Source organism: Cebus imitator, unplaced genomic scaffold, assembly GCF_001604975.1.
Source record: "Cebus imitator isolate Cc_AM_T3 unplaced genomic scaffold, Cebus_imitator-1.0 Scaffold279, whole genome shotgun sequence".
Classification (NCBI taxonomy): domain Eukaryota; kingdom Metazoa; phylum Chordata; class Mammalia; order Primates; family Cebidae; genus Cebus; species Cebus imitator.
Genome location: NW_016107594.1, coordinates 3,556,713 through 3,581,877, shown reverse-complemented (window position 1 = coordinate 3,581,877; position 25,165 = coordinate 3,556,713). Strand labels below are relative to the sequence as shown.

The following is a 25,165-nucleotide window of genomic DNA, read 5'->3' as shown; positions in this document are numbered from 1 at the left end:
GTTTATGGTCATGCTGACATTAGCCATTAAGCTGATGTTTTCAGGCTGGATTTAGGCGATTTCTAATCAAGGAAAACTTAAAATGGCAATGCTTGTCCAAGGTGGTGATGCTGCTGCTCTGTCAATTATCATCAGAGCAGCGCCTCACGCAGAGCAACTTTTTAAGGAAATTTGGGGATTTTTCAAATGTACGATCAAGTTTTTGCACATCCGAAGCTGACCACAGTCCAATAAGCATTTGTTGATTGGGTGCAGGGATGAACAAGACAGATCAGAAACTGACAAGTTCAGAAAAGATCTTAAGTCTCCAGGGCAATCTGGTGAATTTGTGAAAAAAATAAATCACTTCAACCTGTGAGCTGGAATGCTAAACTTTTCTGTGGGTTTTAGCATCTGGATAATAGGGCATTTTCTACCTCAAAATGGGCAGTGGGAACCATCAGGAAAAAATCTATGATATCCATCCTGGGATCCTGTGACCTGAACATGTTCTTCTAAGAGAATGCAAATATATTTCCTGCTTTCTTTTGCTCTCATTGCTAGCGAACCTCTCAGCTGTGCCTTTTGTTGGAAGCACTTTCTCATATTCTCTTTTCGTTCTCTCCTCTCTGCCCCCTTTAACCTTTAGGGCTGCTGCTTTTGCAGAGAAGAGTAAGTACCTGTCAGATTATAACCAGAATGGCGTATTATTTTGGGTGGGGCAAAAGGGCTTGCATTTTAGAGTACAAACTTTGTGTATTAAATAATAACCAGCAATCCCCCACCCTGATATAACAATGCCACCAACATTGCATCCTGTCCTGGAGCCCCACGTCCTGCACCACTGGCGCCTGCACTGCTTTTGGCCTTAGCTCCTTCCCCCCTTGGGCCCCCTCCCTCCCTCCTCTCCTCCATCCTCCCTTGCAGAACCTATAGCCCAGACCCCCAGGACCTCTTCACTTGGGACAGAAGTCTTGCTCTTGTTGCTCAGGCTGGAGTGCAATGGCATGATCTTGGCTCACTGCAATCTCCACCTGCCAGGTTCAAGTGATTCTTGTGCCTCAGCCTCCCAAGTAGCTGGGATTACCGGCATGCACTACCATGCCTGGGTAATTTTTGTAGTTTTAGTAGAGATGGGGTTTCATGTTGGCCAGGCTGGTCTTGAACTCCTGGCCTCAAGCGATCTGCCCACCTTGGCCTCCCAAAGTGCTGGGATTACAGGTGTGACCCACCTTGCCAGGCCAGGACCCCTTTGCTTTCTGCCCAACTCAAGGACACATGTGGCTCTCTGAGCCTTCAGTCCCTCCCGCATCTCACATTTCCTCTGGAGTATTTCGCGTCCTACCTTTTCACAGCGTCTGTTATCTCCTCGCCTTTGTTCCATTGGCTTTGGTTTATCCCTCAGTTGTACACATGTAAATCATTTTCTTTGGTGCTCTCTCTCTCCTGAGCATAAGCTCCTTCCTACATTCACCTTGGTACCCGCTGCTTCTCACACAGCCTCTGCTCTGTCTCGCAGACGTTTTCCTAACCAAGGTGATTTCCCATTGCAGATCGTGGCAGGGTGATCGGCGGTTTGCCTGACGTGGTGACTATCATGGAAGGAAAGGTGAAGATTCTAAACTAGGCCGGGGCGGGGGTGTCAGCACGGTGCAGGTGCAAGGGATGCAACCCCTCCTTTTGGGGTAGAGAGGGAGCCCAGCGAGGGGCTTCTGTGTCCTCAGCCAGCCTGCAGGGAACTCAGAGCTCCCCTGACTTTCTTGCCCCTCCTAGATGGCCTGGGATAACCCCTGTATTCTCAAAGGAAAGAATCGCTTAGCGTTCTGAATTCACAAACCTGTGGTCACAGGGATGTGTTGTGCCACTTGGGCACCTCAAGGAAGGCGCTGTGGCTATGGGTGTTTCTAGGCCCTCAGGGTCTGCCAGGGTCTGATGCTACCTGCCCCTGTGGCCATTCACCCAGAGGAGCAACTGCAGGACGAGGTGGCCACAGCCCCATGGCCCACCCGCCTGTGTGAAGTTGCAAGCCACCTGCTTCCAGTGTGAAACAGCACAGCTTTACAACATGAAAGAAAAAAATCTCTGCTCCTATTCTTAAGGTCATTATGGAATACATCGTGGAAACCACTTATTGGAGTTTTAATTTGTTGCCTTTCAGTAGAATTATTGATATCTAATTGTACTTCTCTGGTTGCATCAGTGGTTCTAACTCAATGTCACGGGGACACAGATACTTGAGAGAATTTTATGAGGCCAAAATAGAAAAATTTATAGACCTCTTCTTTAGCAGCTAAGGAAAGCCTAGAGAACTCTTGAGACCTCATCTTAAGGATGTAATTGAGAAATTAGCAATTGTTTTACTTTATGCTAGGCTGACCTTCAATAATGCATTTTTTTTGCCTCCAATTTACCAGTTATAAGACAATATATTCATTGGATTTGCCAGAGGAACTGGTAAGAGGGATCCATAAGTCTAAATATAAAGGAAATTTAGTAGCAGGCTGGATTTATCTACTATAAAACATAGAGCTTAATTAAATTACTTTCACATTCTTTCACTGACATAGGGCTTGGACAAAAGCTGAGAATACACAGGACACATTCTCACTGATTTGTTTTGTGAGCTCCCCTGTGGAGGGGTGCGCCTGGGCCCTGGCTGGCTGTCCTCTGGCTGCTCTGTTTAGAGTGGCGTTTACATACAGAAAGCCTTCTTGCTAAACAAATGACTGAAGGGCCCATAAATTTAACTGAGTGTGACCTGGAGCACGTCATCTCGGGGGATAATACAACTTACCTCTTTCTAACTCTTCCTTCTCCACCAACCTCTTCCTTCCGAAGACCTTGAATCTGACCTGCACGGTGTTTGGAAACCCTGACCCCGAAGTGGTTTGGTTCAAGAATGACCAGGACATTGAGCTCAGCGAGCACTTCTCGGTGAAGGTGGAACAGGCCAAGTACGTCAGCATGACCATCAAAGGCGTGACCTCCGAGGACTCGGGCAAGTACAGCATGAACGTCAAGAACAAGTACGGCGGGGAGAAGATCGACGTGACGGTGAGCGTGTACAAACACGGAGAGAAGATCCCGGACATGGCCCCGCCCCAGCAGGCCAAGCCCAAGCTCATCCCAGCGTCTGCCTCAGCGCCAGGCCAGTGAAGGCGTCTTCCCAGCCTGGAGACGGGAAACCTCTTGGCAGAGCCAGGAATGCTGTGGGCTTGTTCCGAGTGAGCGGCGTCCTAGTGGCATCCTGTGTGGGCTGATAGTTGACCATGCATTGTGCTTTGATTTTTGCGTTTGGTGATGATTATTTTATACCCATCCAAGGGGGAAAGCTAATGTTTTCCACTAGACTAAGCAACATGTGTTTACAGGAGCGTAGACTGCAGATACTGGCAGAGGGTGGGTTGGCAGATGACACGAGCATTTTCACGGGTGTAGGCACGTGGGCATGACACCCAGGCGTGTGTGTGTGTAGCATGTGGCGGTCTGTGTGAAGCCACTGAGAAGCCACCATGCTGTCGCTTGCTGTTTAGGGGCTGTGAGATCTCGCAGTGCTGGAATCCTGGCTGTGGAGGCTTTGAAGCATGTGTTATCTGGTGACGCTTGTTTTCTCTTGCTTTAGGCAAATAAAACTTTAAAAATCACCTTGGTGTGGCTTTTCTGTAGCAAATCATGCCTGCCTGCACCTGCTCACCCTCCTGGCTTAATTCTGTGTCACCAGGCACTTTCATGGCCAGTGGGGTGCAGACAGCACCCTCACAGTCCAGAGAGCAGGGCAAGGTGAATCACACCGCAAAGCCCCTCCGACCCGTGGGGCTGAGTGACAGGGAGCCCATCGCCGGCCCCAAGCGGCACCCAAGACAGCACCAGTCCTAAGAACTGTGCGTTTTGTGCAAGGCTTAGAAAGGCACCTAGTGATTATACTGCAGGCCTAAAAGTCTCTGTAGAGGAAAACGCTGCGTGTAGATGGCTCTGTTCTTTTTAAGTGTGTGAATGAATGAGGAAGGGATTTAAAAAGAAAGAAAGCACTCATTTCGAATGATCACTGTAGCAGCCACGGAGGAAAAATAAAATCTTGGCTGAAGTTTAGAAAAAAAAAAGTTTAGGAGGAACATATCCTCTTTGAACTTTTTCTTCCTTTGTTCAGAAAGAGGCTGAAATTCCTCTGGCATACAAATTTCAATATTTTAGTTTTAGTGTTGCTTTATGAGAGAAAATGCTTTGATAATTAAGAAACTTTCTGTGTCGTTAAGGCCAATCCAAATTGTACGACATTTTGTTATATTTTTCCAAGGGAATAATACAAATTCTGAGAATTAAATATGTCCCCAGTAACATAAAGCCGGCTGAGCTGGTTTCCATGGCAGTGAAGTAAGTATCAGCGAGAATTTATTTTTATGATTTCTCCCTTCTCTGCTGTGCAGGTGAACTCTAGCGGAGTTTGTTCTGGCTGCATGGTGGAGCCACATTTTCCAAAGCACGCTTGGCAAGAGTGGGCACAGAGAGGCTTGTCTCTATTTGACCTTGATTCAGTTAAACAGATTTTGTTTATTTTCCAGTTTAAGCAGTCATTTGGATTTAGCAGTCGTGCATCATGTGAAAGAATTAAAACAGTTGTGCATTTCTTGAAGCCATATATACTATTTTAAATAGACTCTTTTTTTAGAGCAGTTTTAGGTTCACAACAAAGTTAAAAAGAAGGTAGAGATCTCCACTCCAACCCCTACCTCCACCACAGCTTCCCCCACTACCAACATGTCCCACCAGAGGGGTGTGCTTGTCACAGCTGCTGCACCCACACGGACACGTCACCATCACTGTGGGCTGGAGTTTAGCCTGGTTCACTCCTGGTGCTCGTTACAGCCGCAGCACCGACACTGGCAGGTCACCGTCACCACGGGCTGCAGTTTAGCCTGGTTCACTCCTGGTGCTTGTTACAGCTGCAGCACTGACACTGACAGGTCACTGTCACCACGGGCTGGAGTTTACCGTGGGCTCACCCTGGTGCTCGTTACAGCCGCCGCACCCACAGACGTGTCACCGTTGCCACGGCCGGAATTTACCCTGGCTCACTCACGGTGCTGTCCACTCTGTGGGTTTGGTCGGGTGATCAGGACTCTCATCTCCCATCGTCGCATCAAGCACAGTCATTTCTCCACCCTAAAAATCTTCCCCTCAATCCCTGAGCATTTTACTGCCTCCATAGTTTTGAATTAAAATATTTTTAAAATAATTTTTTTTAACAAAACGGAATTGTCTTCAATATGCAGCAAAGTGTCTTCACAACAGTGCAGAGAGCTCCAGTGGAGTCCGTGCAGTCTTCCGTGGTCAGCCTCTCACATCTGTGGGTGCAACCACGGCCTCACCTCCAGGAGGCCTTCGGACTTTGCTGAGTTCCCCAGTGCAGATTCTCTCTATCCCAGGACCCATCCAGGACACCAGATGCATTTGCCAGTCATGTCTAAAGCCCCTCCAGCCTCTGACGGTTTCTGTCTGACCTTGCCTTTCATGACCTCAGTGGCTTTGAGGAGACTTGCTGGGTATCTTGCAGGACATTCCCCAATCCAGGTCCCTAATCTAGGGAAGACGATCTTCCCATGATTAGACTGGGGGTGCGTGTGTTTGGGAAGAGGAGTCACGTGATACCACAGTGCCCCATATCCGCTCACCTTCATTGCTTGCTGAGGTGATGTTTGCCTGGTGTCTCCCTGTGAAATGCCTGTTTCCCTCTTCTTCTTCTATTCCTTGGGGACCTGTCTCAGCCCAGGCCACCCTCAAGGTAGTGAGAGTGTGGAATCACGTCCACCTCTCAGAGCAGGTGCATCTACCTCTGTTATCTGTAATTCTTCTGCAAGAAAGATTGTCTCCTCCCTATTTATTTATCCTGTCATGTACTGACATCCATGTGGACTCATGTGCTCCATTTTCATCTCTGTCCTTCCTTCCTTCCCTCCCTCTTTCTTTTTCCTCCCTCCCCCCTCCCTCCCTGCCTCCCTCCCTCCCTCTCTCTCTCTTTCTTTCTCTCTCTCTCCCTTCCTTCCTTCCTTCCTTCCTTCCTTCCTTCCTTCCTTCCTTCCTTCCTTCCTCCTTTTTCTCTTTCTCTCTCTCTTTGTCTTTCTTTCCTTCCTTCCTTCCTTTTTCATCTTTTCTTTCTTTCCCTCTGTCTTCTTTTTTTGACAGACTCTCCCTGTGTTTCCTAGGCTGGAGTGCACTGGCATGATCTCAGCTCACTGCAACCTCTGCCTCCCAGGTTCAAGCGATTCTCCTGCCTCAGCCTCGGCTCCTTTTTATATTTTCAGTAGAGATGGGGTTTTACTATGTTGGCCAGGCAGGTCTTGAACTTGTAACCTCAGTTGATCCACCTGCCTCAGCCTCCCAAAGTGCTGGGATTACAGATGTGAGCCACTGCGCCCAGACAACTTTCTTGATCAGGTTTTTCCAGCGTTGGTCATGAGGAGCCCTTTTTGCTGGCCTCCTCTGTCCATTCACAGCTGCTTTGTTGGGCACAGACTGATTTTCTGGAACTGCAGGACACCCAGGCTTATCTGTGTGTTCCCTGCTCCAGTACTAGACCCGTTTCTCCAAGGACCCCTGGTTCCTTTTACTGGAGAGTGGGATTAGAAGCCAAGATCTAGGCACTGCTGTGTTTACGCAAATGAGTATCTCAAGATACGGGTGATGCCACTCAGGTCACCCAAGGCTCCCTCAAGGGCAGAATGCGGAGAACTGAGCACCAAGAAGGACATAGAGGTCGCCCACTGCCTGTCCCAGGAAACACTGGGCTTACCTCTTTCAGATGAAGTGTTCCACCTTTCATCACTTTTTAAAATATATATATTTTATTGTGTTTTAGGTTTTGGGGTACATGTGAAGAACATGCAAGATTGTTGTATAGGTACATACATGGCAATGTGCTTTGCTACCTTTCTCCCCATCACCTATATCTGGCATTTCTCCCCATGTTATCCCTCCCCAACTCCCTTTCATCACTTTTTAAGAATCCCTGCATGATGCAGTGGAGTCAGTGAAAGCTCAGCACGGGGTGGTCGGAGCCCGGAGCTCGCCACCTGAGTCAGGGAGTGAACTGGGCCCCTGGGAGCTTCACCTCTTCCCTCTGCATTGCGCATTTCATTTGGCGTCTGAGTATGACACAAAACAAGGAACAGGAAGACTCCAGGAGGGTACAGAGTCATTTGCTGAGGTATTGATTTTGTGAAAAAAAAAAAAAAAAAAAAAAAAAATTAAATTTTCCTAGAGCCATTTGGAAATACATCTTGTACCTCCTTGGCATCACGATTCTCTGTCCCTTAGCACTTGGGCTGTTTCCAGGAACAAGGACAAGAGTGTTCCTGGTGTTTCCACAGCACAAGTCTCAAAGTCGAGGGACCCGAGTGTCACATGGCAGCTTGATCTGGAATCCGTATTCTAACCTTGCCAGTCACCCCCACAATGTCCCTGGAGGGTTTCCCCGGCTGGAGTCCAGGATGTGTACGGTGTCTGATAAGGGCCAATTTTATCCCTCTGCCTGTGAATATCTAGCTTTCCCAAAACCGTTTATTGAGGACACTGTCCTTGCTCCACCTTTGTCAAAAGCCGTCAACCATACGTGTGTGGGAGTATTTCTGGGCTCCCTCTCCTGTCCCACTGTTTACCGTTTATCTTCACCAAGTATTTATGTGGAGTCTGGGCCCCTCCTCTGTGCCTGCCTGTATGTGGTCTTATACATGCTGAGGTGTGTGTCCCTTCTGTCCTTAGACTTCCTCTCCACATTCGCTTTTTAAAATAAAGCTGTTGGAAAGTTGGGCTTGTTCCTCATTGCTTTCAAAATTGTTTTATCCCCCTAGGAGTAGAACGTTGACTTTTGCATACATTGCTGGCAATAATTTAAATAACACAACTGGTCAAGGTATGTATCTCCAACACATACGTCTAGATAAAACTACAGATGACATTTGTGGTTCCCATACAAAGTAAATTACCTTTGTCTATCAGGGGCATGCGTGCACCACAGCACACAGGAGGTGACTCAAGGTGGAGCCTCAGCCGGCAATCTGCCACAATCTGTTAGGTCAACTCCAGCCCATTACCTGCCCCCACCTGTGTGCTGAGATGAGATACCTCTGCTGGCCTCTCCCTCTGGAGCAGTGTGGCCTGGGGCAGGTGGGCTGGATGGTGGCTAATCACACGGGCCTCTGCACATTCTTCTGAGACTCTCAGGCTGAAAGCATGGGCCACCTGGGGTGTTTTTGTCCTTTTTTTTTTTTTTTTTTTTTTTTTTTTACGTTTTTTTTTTTTTTTTTTTTTTTTTGACAGAGTTTTGCTCTTGTTGCCCAGGCTGGAGTGCAATGCATGATCTCGGCCCATTGCAACTTCCACCTCCCGGGTTCAAGTGATTCTTCTGCCTCAGCCTCCCAAGTGGCTGGGATTGCAAGGGCCTGCCACCACGCCTGGCTAATTTTTTGTATTTTTAGTAGAGACGGAGTTTCACCATGTTGCCCAGGCTGGTCTTGAACTCCTGACCTCAAGTGATCCACCTGCCTTGGCTTCCCAAAGTGCTGAGATTACAGGTGAGAGAGCGGTTTTTAAAAAACATTTGCTTCCCTTAGATCACCTTTGATGCCCACTTTGTTAGAAAAGGTACTCTGTATAAAAGCCCCTCGAAGGCTAGTTCACAGTGGCTTGGAGCTTTGAACTCGACGGAGGGTGGCAGTTTATGGGAGAGCTCTTGGTGGCTTCTCTGTGTCCTCAGATGATTTGCCCAGACGCTTTCCTGTGGACACTGCATCTTACCTGGTTTCTCTATGCACCCCTTGGGAGTCAGTCACACTGTAAGGTAATGGTGCCCTGAGATCCTCTCATTCTCAGCTTTTGAAACATTCTTATGACTAAATTCAGTGAACGTGGACAAAAGTTCTCCCACCTGCTTCACTCTGCTCCAGGCAGGGAAGCCTCTAGATGTCACTGGGAGAACAGACAGCGAGCGTCCGCCTGCGCTGCCAAGCCAGATCTGTCTTTTTGATGCGAATACATCACTTAGTGAATGGAAGATTATTAAAGGCATTATACTTACCCCAGTGACAAGGACAGGTCCAGCAAATTACAGTTTCCAGGAAATAGCAGGTCGTTTTGAAGGCAATAATAGAGCTTCTTAATCTGCACATGATACACATTAGGAGGGATAAAACCTATCTTTTGAGATATTACAAGGCTCTTATTACATCAGTGAAGTCATAAAAATGTGTGATCTATCTATACATTAAGTTTGGGTATGAATTTTAAGTATTCCATGTTTCAAAGAGGGATGTCAAAGGCAGCTGGCTCATTCATTTTTCAAAGCAGTAAATTACAGCATTGAAATATTTCACATTAAGCATATGATACTGCAAAGCTATCACAGGGCGAGGCAGGACCTGAATCAGGAGTTTCTGGGTCTTCAGAGAGCTGTGTTCACCCCAGTGTCCTGTTATGCCCTTGAGCATTTTCTTCATGGTGGTTCTGCCTCTCAATTATCAAAAAGACTTTCATGTTTGGGAAAAGTAGTGGCTAGAAGCCATTAGAAACGTCTCTCATCCTTTGATTTGCAAAGACCATACATGGTCAACATTTGTGATATTTAGTTTTTTAATTGCCTTTTTGAGCTGTGGTTAAATAATGAATGGAAGGAAAGATTACATATAATAGTCTCATTTTTCACTGGCTTAAAAATAAATTAATATCCTACTTAGACATCATTTTACCTGCAGAATCTTAACCATATTTTTTAAACAAAGGGGGCATATTTAAAAGGTATATTGAAGGGGAATAATAAAAGAGTGTATTAAAAAGGTACATTAAAATGAAAATTAAAATACATAATCCTAAACTGATTGAACTTTATGACACTAAAAGAAACACCCAGCCCCCCAGGTCCTCTGCACTGCTTTAATTCCTGGATTCCGCTCTGGTTCATCATTCATATTAATTCATAACTGCTTTTATGTTACTAAGATGTGAGTCTACTTCCCAGTAACACAAACATCATTTCTTTTAATATATTGCTGTAAAAAAGCAGTGAACCCAGAGTGCACTGGGAAGAACACAGAATCCAGCTTTGGTCCTGGCTCTGTCAGAGCCTGGGCTATGAACCTGATGGTGTGTCGCCACTCAAACCTCACCTTGAATTGTCATCCTCAGAATCCTCAGAATCCCCACCGGTCAAGGGAGGGACCAGGTGGAGGTGATTGAATCATGGGGGTGGTTTCCCCCATGCTGTTTTCCTGATAGTGAGTTCTCGTGAGATCTGATGGTTTTACAAGGGGCTTTTCCGCATTCCCGTCTCCTTCCTGCTGCCTTGTGAGGAAGATGCTTTGCTTCTGCCACGATTTAAGTTTCCTGAGGCCTCCCCAGACATGCCAAACCGTGAGTCAATTAAACCTCTTTCCTTTAAAAATTACCCAGTCTCAGGTAGTACTCATAGCAGTACAAAAACAGACTAACACTGCACCCTTGGACAAATCGCTTTTCTGTTTTCTGTACCTCAGTTTTCTTCTCTGTAAAAGTTGGGTTAGCAGTTCTCAAAGCAAGCTCCATTTACATGCCCAAAGGGACTTTGCTTTCACTGCCTGTGGCCTCTGCTCCCCAGTCACACCCCTTGGTCACACCCCCTAGTCAAACCCACCCTCCCCCCCCTGCACCCCTCGGTCACCCCTCCCCCCACCACACCCTTCCATCACAGGCTCGGATTTTGTCTTGTAGTTGCTCTTTCCCACAAGAGTTCTCTCCCACAGGTTCTTGGTTCTTTGTTTTTCAGTTGGAATCATGTATTTCAAAGGTTTTCTAAGCTACTTCTCAGATCTTAAATTTTAAGGCATTTTAATTTCTGTCTTTCTCATGTTGATGACTAGCAAATTCCAGATCTTTGCTCCTAACCTTTAGATGTGCTGAGGGCTAGGAATAAACACATCCCATGCCCTGGGCCTTCTGTGCTGACCGCTCGTGGCTCTTTGTCCAAGTCAGTTTGTAGAAATCTCAAATCCATTAGAGAGCTTCTCTTGGTTCAGTGATAGCACATGCTGCACCGTCAATTCAGACACCTGTCTGTAACAGCAGCCCTCACCATTTGTCTATTTCCTCTTCCTTCCCATGTCCTACTCAAACCATTAACAACGTGTAGAGTAACAGGTCACTATACTAACAAGGATGGCTGGCCTCTGAGGGCCCACTCAGAATCTAAGAAGCAGGTGGTATTTGAGCAGGTGAGTCCTGATAGTGCAGGACTCACCTGCAACCAGCAGAAATCAGGCCCGGACAGGAGGGAGAAGTGCCCCGGACCCAGCCCAGGTGAGCTTGCTAATGAGCCAGGGCGTGCGTCCCAGGCAGGTGCTGAGGAGGTGCCAGGCTGGATGTCAGGATGGTGGGGAGGCAAAATGTGCTATGACATGCATGCATGCAGGATAGACCCAGGAGCAAAATGAGACTCAGGCCAGATGTGTGGCTCCTGCCTGTAATCCCAGCACTTTGGGAGGTCAAGGTGGGCAAATTACCTGAGGTCGGGAGTTTGAGACCAGCCTGACCAACATGGAGAAACCCCGTCTCTACTAAAAATACAAAATTGGCTGGGTGTGGTGGCGTACACCTGTAATCCCAGCTACTTGGGAGGCTGAGGAAGGAGAATTGCTTCAACCCTGGAGGCGGAGGTTGAGGTGAGCCGAGATCTCACCACTGCACTCCTGGGTGACAGAGCGAAACTCCATCTCAAAAAAAATAAGAAAACAAACAAACAAAAAGACTAAGTCTTCTGGGGCTCTGCCACCAGCGACCTCAAAGCTCCCTGGAGGCACAGAAGGGATACTGGGCCCAGCGTGGACCTTCTTGCTGGAAAAGGGATTGTGTGCTGGCTGTGGATGCCCCAGGCCGGCTGCAGCCAGCCAAAGACTGGGAGCCCAGGCACCTGCTTCAGCGGGTGGGCGGGACCCTCTATCAGGTGGGCGAGGAGGGTCCCCTGGGTGTGTGGGGACTGCACCGGGCAGAGCCTGCTCCATCAGATGGGCAGAAACTGCCCTGGAGTTGGGCGCCTTCCCGTCCCACCTCCAGGCTGCCGTTTGCTGCCACAGAGTGGCTCTGTTTTCAGGATGGCTTCTGTTCTTTTGCCCCCAATAGAGGAAACCTTGCAGGTATGCATTTCCATGTTTTTTCTTTTAAAGATTAAAACAATGGAAAAGAAAAAAACCAAGTCTATTTATTGGTCAGCTAGGCTCCCTGAGTACAAGGAGGGTTTTATTTGTATTTTCATGTATTTATTTATTTTGAGACAGAGTCCCCCTCTGTCGCCCAGGCTGGACTGCAGTGGCTCAGTCCAGGCTCTCTGCAATCTCTGCCTCCCAGGCTCAAGTGATCCTCGTGCCTCAGCCTTCAGAGTAGCTGGCACAGGCATGCACCACCGTGTCCGGCTAATTATTGTATTTTTAGTAGATACGGAGTTTCACCATGTCGCCCAGGCTGGTTTCTCCTGGGCTGAAGTCGTCTACTGGCCTTGGCCTCCCAAAGTACTGGGATTACAGGCATGAGCCACTGTGCCTGGACATAAGCAAGCCTTTAAAAACTGTTCCATGTCTACACCATTGCTACCTGCTTTACAGTGTTTTGAGACAAAACGTCCTGCCTCTGTCCAAGCAGCGACACCATTCATTCATTCCATCGCTCATTCCCTGAGCCTTTGAGACCACCCAGCCCTGGGCTCCTGTGCCTCTTAGTGCCATCAGGGCACAGACGAGCTGCTCACTAAGGGTTGGAATAAAACAGTGCATCAGTGGGTGGATACTGCTTTAATTACAGCAAGAGTTTACATTGTTAGCTGATAAACACAGTGCTGGTACAGTCTTACTTTCTTTGGGCCCTTTACCGTGAAATGTGAGAGAACTTAGTTTGGCACCAAGGTAAATTTTGCTTAGAATTATCCATGAGCAAAGGATTTACTGAGTGAAAGAGTGAATGTGGACAAGGTCATAGAAGAAATATTTACACTTACTAACTCTGTTTTCCAGTAAACTTACAGCACTATTGCAAACACACAGGCAATTAACATGCTAATCCTTACTATTTATGCGCTAGGCAATTAACACATGGAATCATTACTGTGGCTCCATGAGGGCAGCACACCTGTGCTCTTCACGGCTGCAACTTTGCTCTGAGAGTCCTGCCTGGCCCTCGGCAGGTGCTCCATCAATATTACTTAAAGTATAAACAAATTGAAGCAGATCTCGTCAGAGCTTCTGCTAGATTCATCCTTATTAGCCCACCTGGCATTACTAGAGACATCTGAGGAAATATCTAGTTAAAAATCATCTGTAAATCTGCCCTGGCACATATTAAAACAAACATAGCTGCATATGTTATAATTTATCAACTCAGCTGAGCTTGTTCTGTTTGTACATAACCAAATCAAGAAGAACTGTACTGCTTTGTAAATTCTAAAGGATAATTGCAGCCATTTTTGCTGGGGTACTGTCTTTTTGTTTTTCTTCCTTCCCTTTCTCTTTCTCCCATCAATACTATGCATTGATGTATTTTAGTTTTATAAGTAAAACTTAAAAACACTTAGAACAGTTCTGAAAAACATATGAAGGAAGCATACATGTGCATGTGTACACACTTAAATATTAGAGGTAGTTAAACCTGGACACCCATCCTTCTCCTCTCTTCCACTCCAGAATTTACCACTGTCTTGCTTGAAGTTGGTACATAATATTCTCTTGTCTCTTTTTATTCTCTCTCTCTCTCTCTCTCTCTCTCTCTCTCGCCAGAGTTCCACTCTGTTGCCGAGGCTGGAGTGTAGTGGCACGATTTCAGCTCACAGCAACCTCTGTGTCCTGGGTTTAAAGTGATTCTCCTGCCTCAGTCTTCCAATTAGCTGGGATTACAGACATCTGCCACCATGCCCTGCAAATTATTGTATCTTTAGTAGAGATGGGGTTTTGCTAAGTTGGCCAGGCTGGTCTCAAACTCCCGACTTTAGGTGATCTTCCTGCCCTGGCCTCCCAAAGTGTTGGGATTACAGGTGTGAGCCACGATGGTGGGCCCTCTTTTTATGCTTTATCTGCCTAAGTAGTTGTACATTTTTCTACTGAGAAATAATTATGTTGTTTCTAGTTTTGATACTGTAAGTAGAATTCAATAAGCATCTTTTTTATCTCTGTGAATATTTATGAGAGTTTTCTATGGTGTAAGTGTAAATGTGGAACTGCTGGGTGGAAGAAATTATGTACCAGCTTCAGCAGGCTTTGCTGAATTTTTCTCTGGGAAGGCTGTGAACTTTCTGTTGTGGCCCCTGTGATGCTTTATGTGCACACAGGTCTCTGCATTCTTGAACACAGCAGATGCATGTGACCCAGCTGATGACCCTGGGATGGCGTTGTCCTTGTCATTGCTTTACCTGTGGGATACCATCAAGTGGATGCACATGTTATTGGAGTTGAAGAAGGAGAAGAGAGCAGGGCAGGAAGCTTATTCAAGAAAATAATGTCTGAACACTTCTGAAACATGGGGAAAGAAATAGAAATCTCAATCTAAGAAGTCAAACACCAAGTCAGATGAATACAAAGAGATCCACACTGAGACACATTATAATCAAATTGCCAATAGACAGGGAGAATTTTCAAAGTAGTGAGACAAAGTGAATTGCTGGGTACAAAGGAACTCTCATAAGATTATAAGCAGAAACTTTGCAGGCTAGAAGGTAATGTGATGATATAGTCAAAGTGATGAAAGAAAAATATCCTTCTGACCAAGAATAGTATACTCAGCAATTCTGTGATTCAAAGATGAAAAAGAAATAAATACATTCTCAGATAAACAAAAGCTAAGGAAGCTTATCACCAGTAGACCTGCCTTATAGGAAAAGCTTAAGAAGTGGTATAAATTAACATTTGGCAACATTTTAATATTTTTGCTGTTTGAATGCCATGCAATGTGAAGGCAAGGACAAAGTCTAGATATTTTGGAATCAGAAAGTCTTGAGTTTCAAAGTCTGTAGCAATGTCAGTTATGAGCCAGGGACTCTCATTTTCTCATCTTCAGGATGATAAAATTAGTCACTCCATAGTTTGACAAGATTGTTTGCTATGGCCGGTAGGTGGAACTTACTTGAGTAAGTAATCTAAGTAAAGTGAGGACTTCCCAAGGAAAGGATGGGCTTTGACTCCTATTTACATACATAATAGTATTTGAGCAAAATTATCAATGCATAACAAAAATGTGGTTGTTACCTAATATTTCTTGCAAGGTCAAAGGGATAGAAGAATACATCAAATACCATCATATCTATTCAAAGACAGAAAAATCTCACCAGGGTGGCAGAGATTTGGGCTAAGTCTCAGCAAGTTCATCTATATTCCCTTTGATGAATTTGGTATCTAGAATAAGAAAAATATTCACAGAAGAGCTTTGTCAAAATTGTGGTATTATTTACATGTCAATTATGACAATTCATAGTTCCATTGAATTGGCTGTTTTTGTCAAGTTTCTACATTTCAGTTTAATAAATGTTTGCACATTATTTGAGAACAGTGGGTTAAAAATAGTGTTATTGATGGGCATTTGGGTTGGTTCTTTGCAGCCATAAAAACGGATGAGTTCATGTCCTTTGCAGGGACATGGATGAAGCTAGAAACCATCATTCTCAGCAAACTGACACAAGGACAGAAAACCAAACACTGCATGTTCTCACTCATAAGTCGGTGTTGAACAATGAGAACACATGGACACAGGGAGGGGAACATCACACACTGGGGCCTGTTAGGGGCTGGGGGTCTAGGGGAGAGAAAGCAGGGGGTGGGGATATTGAAGAGGGTTAGCATTAGGAAAAATACCTATGTAGATGATGGGGTGATGGATGCAGCAAACCACCATGGCACATGTATACCTACGTAACAAACGTACATGTTCTGCACATGTACCCCAGAACTTAAAGTATAATAAATTTAAAAAATAATATTATTTTCTGAGTACCTATACTCATTGAGGAACTGTGAGGCTATGCAGTGCCTTGCCCCTGGGAACTGGCTGTAACTGTGGGCAGGTGCAGTATTATTTGGCATTCTGAGGTGCATTTCTGCACCTGCCTGTTCAGGATCTAGGCCTGTCACAAAGCCACCCACCATCACCTGGCCATGGCAAGATCTCTCTTTGCTGAATCATTATCTCCTTTTTAAAATATCTAGTGTGTGTGTGTGTATGTGTGTGTGTTTCCATATAAATTTGGTATTTATTATATACACTGAACCATCACTATGTGTAAAAGGCTTCATGGGATAAGAAACTTTACATGCTTTTGTTGTTGATTTTAAATAGCTTTCAGAATCTTTTCTTCTGGTTACTTTATATCCCACCTGGCAGAACATTTTAGGAGTTTAATTAAAACATAGTGCAACACCATATACTGCCTGGAACAATTAATCTAATCAGTTTCACAACTGATACCTTATAATTATCTCTCTCATGTTTATAATATTTTTTCCAAAAGGCTAATTTATCTTATTTCTTTAACATTAGACCTGATGAGACCCAATTAGTAAGGGCTGATTTGTTCAAGCAGTTAAAAACATCCTTTCAGTTGAGAAAAGTAAATTGTTAAACAATGAACATGAGCTGAACACAAGCATTAGAATGTCCAGCATGTATGGCAATGGAAACATCAATTTTCATCGGAGTGAGGTCTATTTTGTCATATACACAGGCGCAGCAGCTTGAAGATACTATAGTTGCTTAGGTCAAAATTAGCCAAAACTGCAAAGAAATTCACTGCATGCTCTCAGTTCCTCCCAAAGCGTGTACACAGTGCCAATTCCTGAACAAGCCACATGCAGTGCTCAGAGCTTGCCCTCCCACAGTCTCAGGGAAAACTGCTCTCCTGAGCCCAAAACGTCATTGTAACCCCCACCCACGAATTGCAGGAAGCAGACATTTGCAAAGCTCCCTTGAAGCTGGGGCTTCACCGTTCTTTTCCCTGTGCCTTTTCCTTCTAGTGGCCAAGGGAGGGAGGAAAAAGGAGGTCAGTGGCCAACTTCTGCTGACCTCCTGAGGCTGGTTAACCCACCAGCCCCTCCACCTGCTCAGGGAACAGCCTCCAGCCTCTCTTCTTCCTCCTCCAGTCATGGGCTTACCTGGTGTCCTACTTTGGAATAGGAATAATGACATTTACAGCATCAATCCTTTGCCTAATTTAACCTTATCCACCATGTTGCACTTTGAGGCACTTTATCATGTATTCTTCATAACAAAGCCCGTATCTCTAGTTGGGGAGGCAGATAAATGAAAAATCAAGGAAGTAACATACTAAGAGGGGCGTGATAGCAGAGGTACAGAATAGAGCCTTAAGGATGCAGGAGGTAGTAACCTTTGCTGGTGGGGAGACCCACCAGTCATTTACTTTGATGTGGTCTGTGAACAGTGACATGGTTGGCATGAGGAGAGAAAAGAGTAAATAGAAAAGAGAAAGTGTTAGCACAGGTTTAGTATTTAGGAAATACTTTTAAATTTATACAAAGGATACAGTTATCCCCACATAATAAAAGGTTGGCTCTCCTGAGGCAAAGTGAACATTAGAACTTGGTTCATTTTTCCATGATTGGCACAGGCTTCGTTCAGCAAACACGTAGATGCTCTTCGGAAAGTTTTCCTGACCTACCATTCATTCACCTGCTGTTTTCCCAAATCAGAGGGCTAGTAGCTTCCCTACTGTCTCCAATGGTTACTGGGACATCTCATATCTCATTTTTAGTAGGATGGTAGAAAAATTTTTATATAGTCATCTTGCAGAGAGGGAATATCCTCAATTGTTCTATTTGGTGTGCAGGATTTATTTGTGTCTGGGTAGAATTGTACTGCTTTTAGAATCACCTAAAACATTTTTGTCTGTCTCCACATCATCAACATCTCATTGGCTGGAGGAGTGAAATAAATTCAAGTACATTGATTGCTGCTCTAATCAGCTGATTTTATTTAAAGTCTCAAGTTCCAAATGCTGAGAGTTCAGCAAAAAATATTCAACCCCTGTTTGTTTCCACCACGATGTTTCAATAATGAAAATGATTTAAGCTGATTGTTTACTTATGATGATGTCATGATCAGTGCCAGAGCCCTGAAGTAAATTATCTCAGTTCTCTTTGACTTCCTTTACTTATTTGGGAGGTTGAGACAGTAGCTCTTCTGCAATGTTGATTATGAGATTCAACAACTATCTTGCCCAACTTAACAGAGCAGAGTTGGGGCAGGTGTGATATGGAATTTGATGGCTATCCCACTTGGTCTTTGAATGGCATGAGCCTCCCAAGTTGTGGAGTTTCAAACTTCATCAATTTCAGATCTAATGGATACTTTGTTTTGCATCCTCAAACTGAACTCTGCCTCAAACATTTCTAGGAAATTGTGACTTATCCTACTGTCATCTTCATTCAATTTTCAATAGGAAGAAATGTTTTCTCTAAGAGCAGATACTGATTTCTTTTAAATTCATTTTCTTAAATTAAGAGTAATTTTATCAAGCTTCTTTACCTGCTGTAAAAAGTACTTACCTAGGCCAAATGTGGGGGGCTCACACCTGTAATCCAAGCACTTTGGGAGGCTGAGGCAGAAGGATCACTCCAACTCAGGAGTTTAAGATCAGCCTGAGAAAAGCAGAAAGATTCTATCTAAAAAAAAAAAAATACTTATTTTAGAACAATATTTTTAATTTGAAGGTGATTTTTGTCTTCTGGAAAATGTTAGTGGTGTGAGAGATTGACTTTTTATAATGTTGTCATTGTGTCTGTTTCTCAGAATAGAAAGGGTGATATAGTTTTATCTCTAGAATAGCGATAGTCCTAATTGTGGGGGATAATGGAAGACTGCTGAGTGTGGGGCATTTTGTGCTGACAGTGGGCCAGTGATTAAGAGGGGAAGAGGTGCGGCTTGTGATTTTAGCAGGAACTTTAGAAAGGATCCTTGCACACAGCAGGCGTCCTGCCCAGCTCCAGCTGAAAGAGCGCTTTCCTAATGACATTTATATTTATGTGTCTTATGAAACTCTGTAGTATAAATACTCCTAAATTTGAGAGTAGTGTTTTTAGAGCCTGAGTTATGTAACATTCCAGCCTATGAGGACTCCACACTTGGTCCAGAACTCTGGGATAATCATCTTTTTAAAACTAAAAGCCCCTTCCTCCTGTGTCATTTTTGCAACCCAGTATAATTGTTGTTCCTTAAGAATAGTTTTGTCAGCTTCTTTATCTGCTATAAAAAGTACTTTCCTAGGGCAGGTGTGGTGGCTCACACCTGTCATCCCAGCACTTTGGGGAGCTGAGGCAGGAGGATTTCTCCAGCTAATGCTTAGTTTAGAACAATATTTAAAATCAAGTTTTATTCATGGAATTTGTGTCAATGTATGAAAGTGGAGAAAGGAGAAAAATCAGATGGAAGTGAAAAGAGGGTATATGTGCATCATTATTAGAGTCCATGTTTTATTTCATGCAAATTAAATTTGCCCTATAGATTTTATTTTTCACTATTTAGACATAAATCAAAGCACCTATTTCTACATTATTAAAATAGTTTGTTTAAAAATATCCTGTACTTTATTTACCATAGATGATGTCTACTATGCAAAGATTAAATAATTTGATAGAAACAGCTAATGATTGTGCTATAATACTTCACTATAAATTAAAATTAATATACCACTATCAATGTACCAAAAGCTGTAGATGTTTAACTTACATTGTAGAGAGTGGGTTAAAAACCATCCCGGCCACTCTCTGCTCCATCTCCAATCTCAGATACCCTATTCGTGTTCCTATCTTCCAAATAGAAGGCTGGTATATCATGAAGGTGTCTATTGAGGAGTCTTAAAACAGATCAGAAAGTAGGCTTTTGGCTCATCCTGATTCATGTGAGTCTTGTTGAAATCTTAGTACCTGGTTTAAGCAGACATTAACAAATGAGATGTCCTGGGTGCACACACTTGGCATTATCGATCCTCGCAGCCCCAGTGCCAGCACAGAGTAGCTGCTGAAAATGCATTAGGAATGAATGAATGAACTTCCCCAGTGCCAGCACAGAGTAGCTGCTGAAAATGCATTAGGAATGAATGAATGAACTTCCCCAGTGCCAGCATAGAATAACTGCTGAAAATGCATTAGTAATTAATGAATTAACTTCCTTTTACTTTTGCATGAAGCAAACCAACAGTAGATCCTCTATAAATATCCATATGTTCATGTGTTTCACAGCATTTAATAGGCAAAATTTAAGGACACATTGCATATCAACCTCATATTTGCTTTACATTTATTTTACATGTTTAATGCTTTTATTTTTATAGAACATATGTATTTACAATTTTTTTACATGGCTAAGACATTGAAAGTAGTGTTTAGTAGAAAAAATAATTTTAGAGAGTGGTAAATCACAGTACAGGAATTCCCGGGGTGGAGGTGGAAGTTGAGAGAGCAATCATAAAGAAACTTATGCACAGAAAATAACGTGTGACTCACCTGCAGAACTTGATGGTGGCATGGGAGCCACCTAGGAACAAAACCATGACCATTTACTACATCTGGGCCACAAGGACACTAGAGCACTGCTGAGCAAGAATGATTCCCTGAACATGGACCCAAGCTTCCCTGTCTCACCCGGATGGGAATGGTTCCAGACCCTAAGCACATACCTGGATAAGAATGGCTTTTATTCTGGAGAGAGGAACATTTTTAGGGCAGGGAGAACAGGCAAATTAATGATTTCTAACAAGGTGACTAAGCTGAAATTTGGGAGCTAGTTTATCTGCTGAAATTGAAATTGCTGAAAAATCAGTCATAAGAATGAGATTAACCATGAGCAACGGTGAGATACCATGCAAGACAACACCAAGAGGCAAAGAGACCAGAATGTTGTGTCAGAAAGAGATGATTAGAATATAATGGAAGGTCACCTATCAGTTCAATTGATTTGAAGTTGTTGAGTGACAGACTTGTTTTGAAGAATGAAAAAAGAATAGTAAACATCCCTTACTGAGGTTCTAATATTCAAAGGGAATGGGGAGTAGATGCTAGATAATGCAATGTCCTGCCGTTAAAGAAGCTGGATACCTTCCCGCCTGGAAGACATTCGCTAAGCAGGAAATGGAAGCTACCATGCAGACATGCACGTATCTCAGTTTGATTCAATCAACAACATACCTGGCTTGTATTCCCCAGTGTTGGAATGTGTCAATGACAATAGAAAAACCAAAAATATTTAGACACAAAAGGAGCTAGGAAGCCACCTGACAAAGGCAGCTCTGGGAAAGCCGGGCTTTGCTTCACAGATGTTGTTAATGGTCACTAGGTTTAGGGTGAACAGAAGTTTCATTAATGTCAACTGGCAGGGCTACCACTGCAGGTGACTTGTTGCTCTGTGCTGTAAACATAGCCACATGCAGATAAAGCCACACTTTCTGTATAAGCAGAGACAAACAAAAGGGAAGAAAGGTATTAGGATAAATGATGATCTTGGCTAAGGGAGCATTACTTCTTTTATGCTATTATAGCTTAGTCCTCTTGAATGTTCTGTTAGCTTCTCTTACTCCAGCCCCAACCCTAAAATGCTCCTTCATCAAACAGAAGAGTGAAAATGTGCTATTATTTAGCAATTAGATAGTGAAAATCTGGCTAGCCAACAGAGTCTTGAAGATCAAAGTGCCCATGAGGAACTTACATCCCATCAAAGCAGAAATCTGAACTCTAAGCTCCTTTTCTCAAGATGTGTGTGTGGGGCATTTGTAATCCAGAATGTCACGTGTGGGGGAAAATTTCGGCTGCCTGATCTTCATGCACCCTTACACTTGGAATCATGAATGCAGGAAAGCTTCATACTTTGGCATTTACTTCTGAAAGGCAGATCCCTGTTTTAGGGTCAGAATTAGGATTAAAAGAAGGCATTTAGAAAATGGATGAAAATAAATGTAAAAGGTCCACTAGAGATTGATGACAAAATTCTCCAGAATTTTGCAATAATAGCTACTTAAAAATAGATAATAGTTTTACTAAGATAAAAGAATTACTAATCTATAATTCTACCTCTTCCACAAATTATGTTATAATTTTATTATTGAATCCATAATGTACAGTCACTTGTGTTTTTATGAGAACTGCAGCATATGTGTACTGTGCTTTGAACTGTTTTTTCACATCACAATACTGTGTAGACACTGTTCTATCTTTCTACAGATGTAACAATTGTGCATGTAATAGAATGAACCAGGCTTTCTTCTGCCATTGGAAATTCCTTTTCAGTTAGGTTTTTTAAAACTTATTTTTTGCTCTGAACACTTACAATTTGACAGAATAACAGAGATAGTCTGGTAATTTTCACTTATTTAAATAGAAATTTCTATTTAATTACTAGCAAAACTTTATTTGCAAAATAACTAGTCCAAGTGGTAGCAATAGTTTATAGTACAGGTATATAGATTAAAAAATAATTTTGACTTTTATTTTAGATTCAGAGGGTATCTGTGCAGGTTTGTTACATGGGTATATTGCATGATGCTGAGGTTTGGAGTATGACTGAACTTGTCACCCAGAGAGTGAGCATAGTACCCAACAGTTAGTTTTTTAACCCTTGCTCCCTTCCTTCCCTCTACCACCCCAGTGTCTATTTTTCCATCTTGATATCCATGGGTACCTGATGTATAGCTCCCACTTATAAATGAGAATGTGGGTTATTTAGTTTTCTGTTCCTGCATTATTTCACTTGGGATAATAGCCTCCATCTGCATTCATGTGGCTGCAAAGGACATGATTTCTTCATTTTTTAGGGCTGTGTAATATTCCATGGTATATATGCACCACACTTTCTTTGTCCAATCCACCATTGATGGGCACAAAAGTTGACTCTACGTCTTTAGTATTGTGAATTGTGCTGCAGTGAACATAGGAGTGCATGTATCTTTTTGGTAGAATGATTTATTTTCTTAGGAATATATGCCCAGTAATGGTATGCTGGGTTAAATGGTAGTTTAATTCTTCTTTGAGAAATTTCCAAACTGCTTTCCACAGAGGCAGAACTAATTTACATTCCCACCAATGGTATATAAGCCTTCCCTTTTCTCTGCCAGCATCTGTTGCTTTTTTTCACTTTTTAATGATAGCACTCTGACTGATGTGACATGGCATCTTGTGGTTTAGATTTGTATTGTTTTCTGATGATTAGAGATGTGGAGTGTTTTTTCATATGCTTTTTGGCTGCTTGTATGTCTTCTTTCATGAAGTATCTGTCTTTTTCCCACTTTTTAACGGGGCTGCTTTTTTGCTTGTTGATTTGTTACATGGGGTGTATATATATGTAGGCCATTTTTGATGAGCTGCTTATGTTTTTGTCATTTATTTATTTGAAAATATACTGTGAATGTGATTATAATTTGCGCTTTTATGAACATTAAAAAATTGATGATGGTGATAATGGTGATGTTGATGGTGAAGGTGATGGTGATGGTTGTGATGGTGATGGTAATGATGGTGGTAGTGATGGTAGTGGTGGTGGTAGTGGTGATCATGATAATGATGGTGGTGATAGTGATGGTGATGATAGTGATGATGGTAATGATGGCGATGGTAGTGATGGTGATGATAGTGATGGTGATGATAGTGATGGTGATGGTAATGATGGCGATGGTAGTGATGGTGATAGTGATGGTGATGATAGTGATGGTGATGGTAGTGATGGTGATGGTAGTGATGGTGGTGATAGTGATGGTGGTGATAGTGATGGTGATGATAGTGATGGTGATGATAATGATGGTGGTCATAATGATGGTGATGATAGTGATGGTGATGATAGTGATGGTGATGATAGTGATGGTGGTGATAGTGATGGTGATGATAGTGATGGTGATGATAGTGATGGTGGTGATAGTGATGGTGATGACAGTTATGATGATGACAGTTATGATGATGATAGTGATGGTGATGATGGTGATGGTGATGATGGTGATGGTAATGATGGTGATGATAATGATGGTGATGATAATGATGGTGATGATAGTGATGGTGATGGTAATGATGGTGATGATAGTATGATAGTGATGGTGATGATAGTGATGGTGATCATAGTGATGGTGATCATAGTGATGATGATGGTAATGATGGTGATGATAGTGATGATGATGATAGTGATGGTGATGATAGTGATGGTGATGGTAGTGATGGTGATGGTAGTGATGGTGATGATAGTGATGGTGGTGATAGTGATGGTGATGATAGTGATGATGATGGTAATGATGGTGATGATAGTATGATAGTGATGGTGATGATAGTGATGGTGATGATAGTGATGATGATGGTAATGATGGTGATGATAGTATGATAGTGATGGTGATGGTAGTGATGGTGATGATAGTGATGGTGATGATAATGATGGTGATGATAGTGATGGTGATGATAGTGATGGTGATGATAGTGATGGTGATGGTAGTGATGGTGATGGTAATGATGGTGATGATAGTGATGGTGATGATAGTGATGGTGATGGTAGTGATGGTGATGATGGTGATGGTAGTGATGGTGATGATAGTGATGGTGGTGATAGTGATGGTGGTGATAGTGATGGTGATGGTAGTGATGGTGATGATAGTGATGGTGATGATAGTGATGGTGATGGTAATGATGGTGATGATAGTGATGGTGATGGTAGTGATGGTGATGGTAGTGTTGGTGATGATAGTGATGGTGATGATAGTGATGGTGGTGATAGTGATGGTGATGACAGTGATGATGATGGTAGTGATGGTGATGATGGTGATGGTGATGATGGTGATGATAATGATGGTGATGATAGTGATGGTGATGGTAATGATGGTGATGATGGTGATGGTGATGATGGTGATGGTGATGATAGTGATGGTGATGATAGTGATGGTGATGATAATGATGGTGATGATAGTGATGGTGGTGATAGTGATGGTGGTGGTAGTGATGGCGATGGTAGTGATGGTGATGATAGTGATGATGATGGTAATGGTGATGATGGTAATGCTGATGTTGGTGTGATGATAATGGTGGTTATGGTGATGACTATGACAGTGATGTACCTCCGAGGTTGATGACAACAATGCTGCTACCTGTGGGATTGAGTCCTGGAATTTTTTTATTTTATTTTATTTTATTGCATTTTAGGTTTTGGGGTATATGTGAAGAACATG

At 43.3% G+C, this 25,165-nt stretch overlaps 1 protein-coding gene across 1 annotated transcript in view; it reads left to right on the top strand.

The window, feature by feature from the left end:
* The window catches only part of MYOM2 (myomesin 2), a 99,715-nt gene extending 96,051 nt beyond the window's left edge, over window positions 1-3,664 (top strand). The window contains exons 36-39 of the mRNA XM_037728722.1: window positions 629-651; window positions 1,533-1,588; window positions 2,818-3,188; window positions 3,220-3,664. Coding sequence (XP_037584650.1) covers window positions 629-651; window positions 1,533-1,588; window positions 2,818-3,135 — 397 coding nt within the window. The 3' untranslated portion in view covers window positions 3,136-3,188; window positions 3,220-3,664. The remainder of the gene's footprint in view (window positions 1-628; window positions 652-1,532; window positions 1,589-2,817; window positions 3,189-3,219) is intronic.
* The last annotated feature ends 21,501 nt before the right edge of the window (window positions 3,665-25,165 follow it).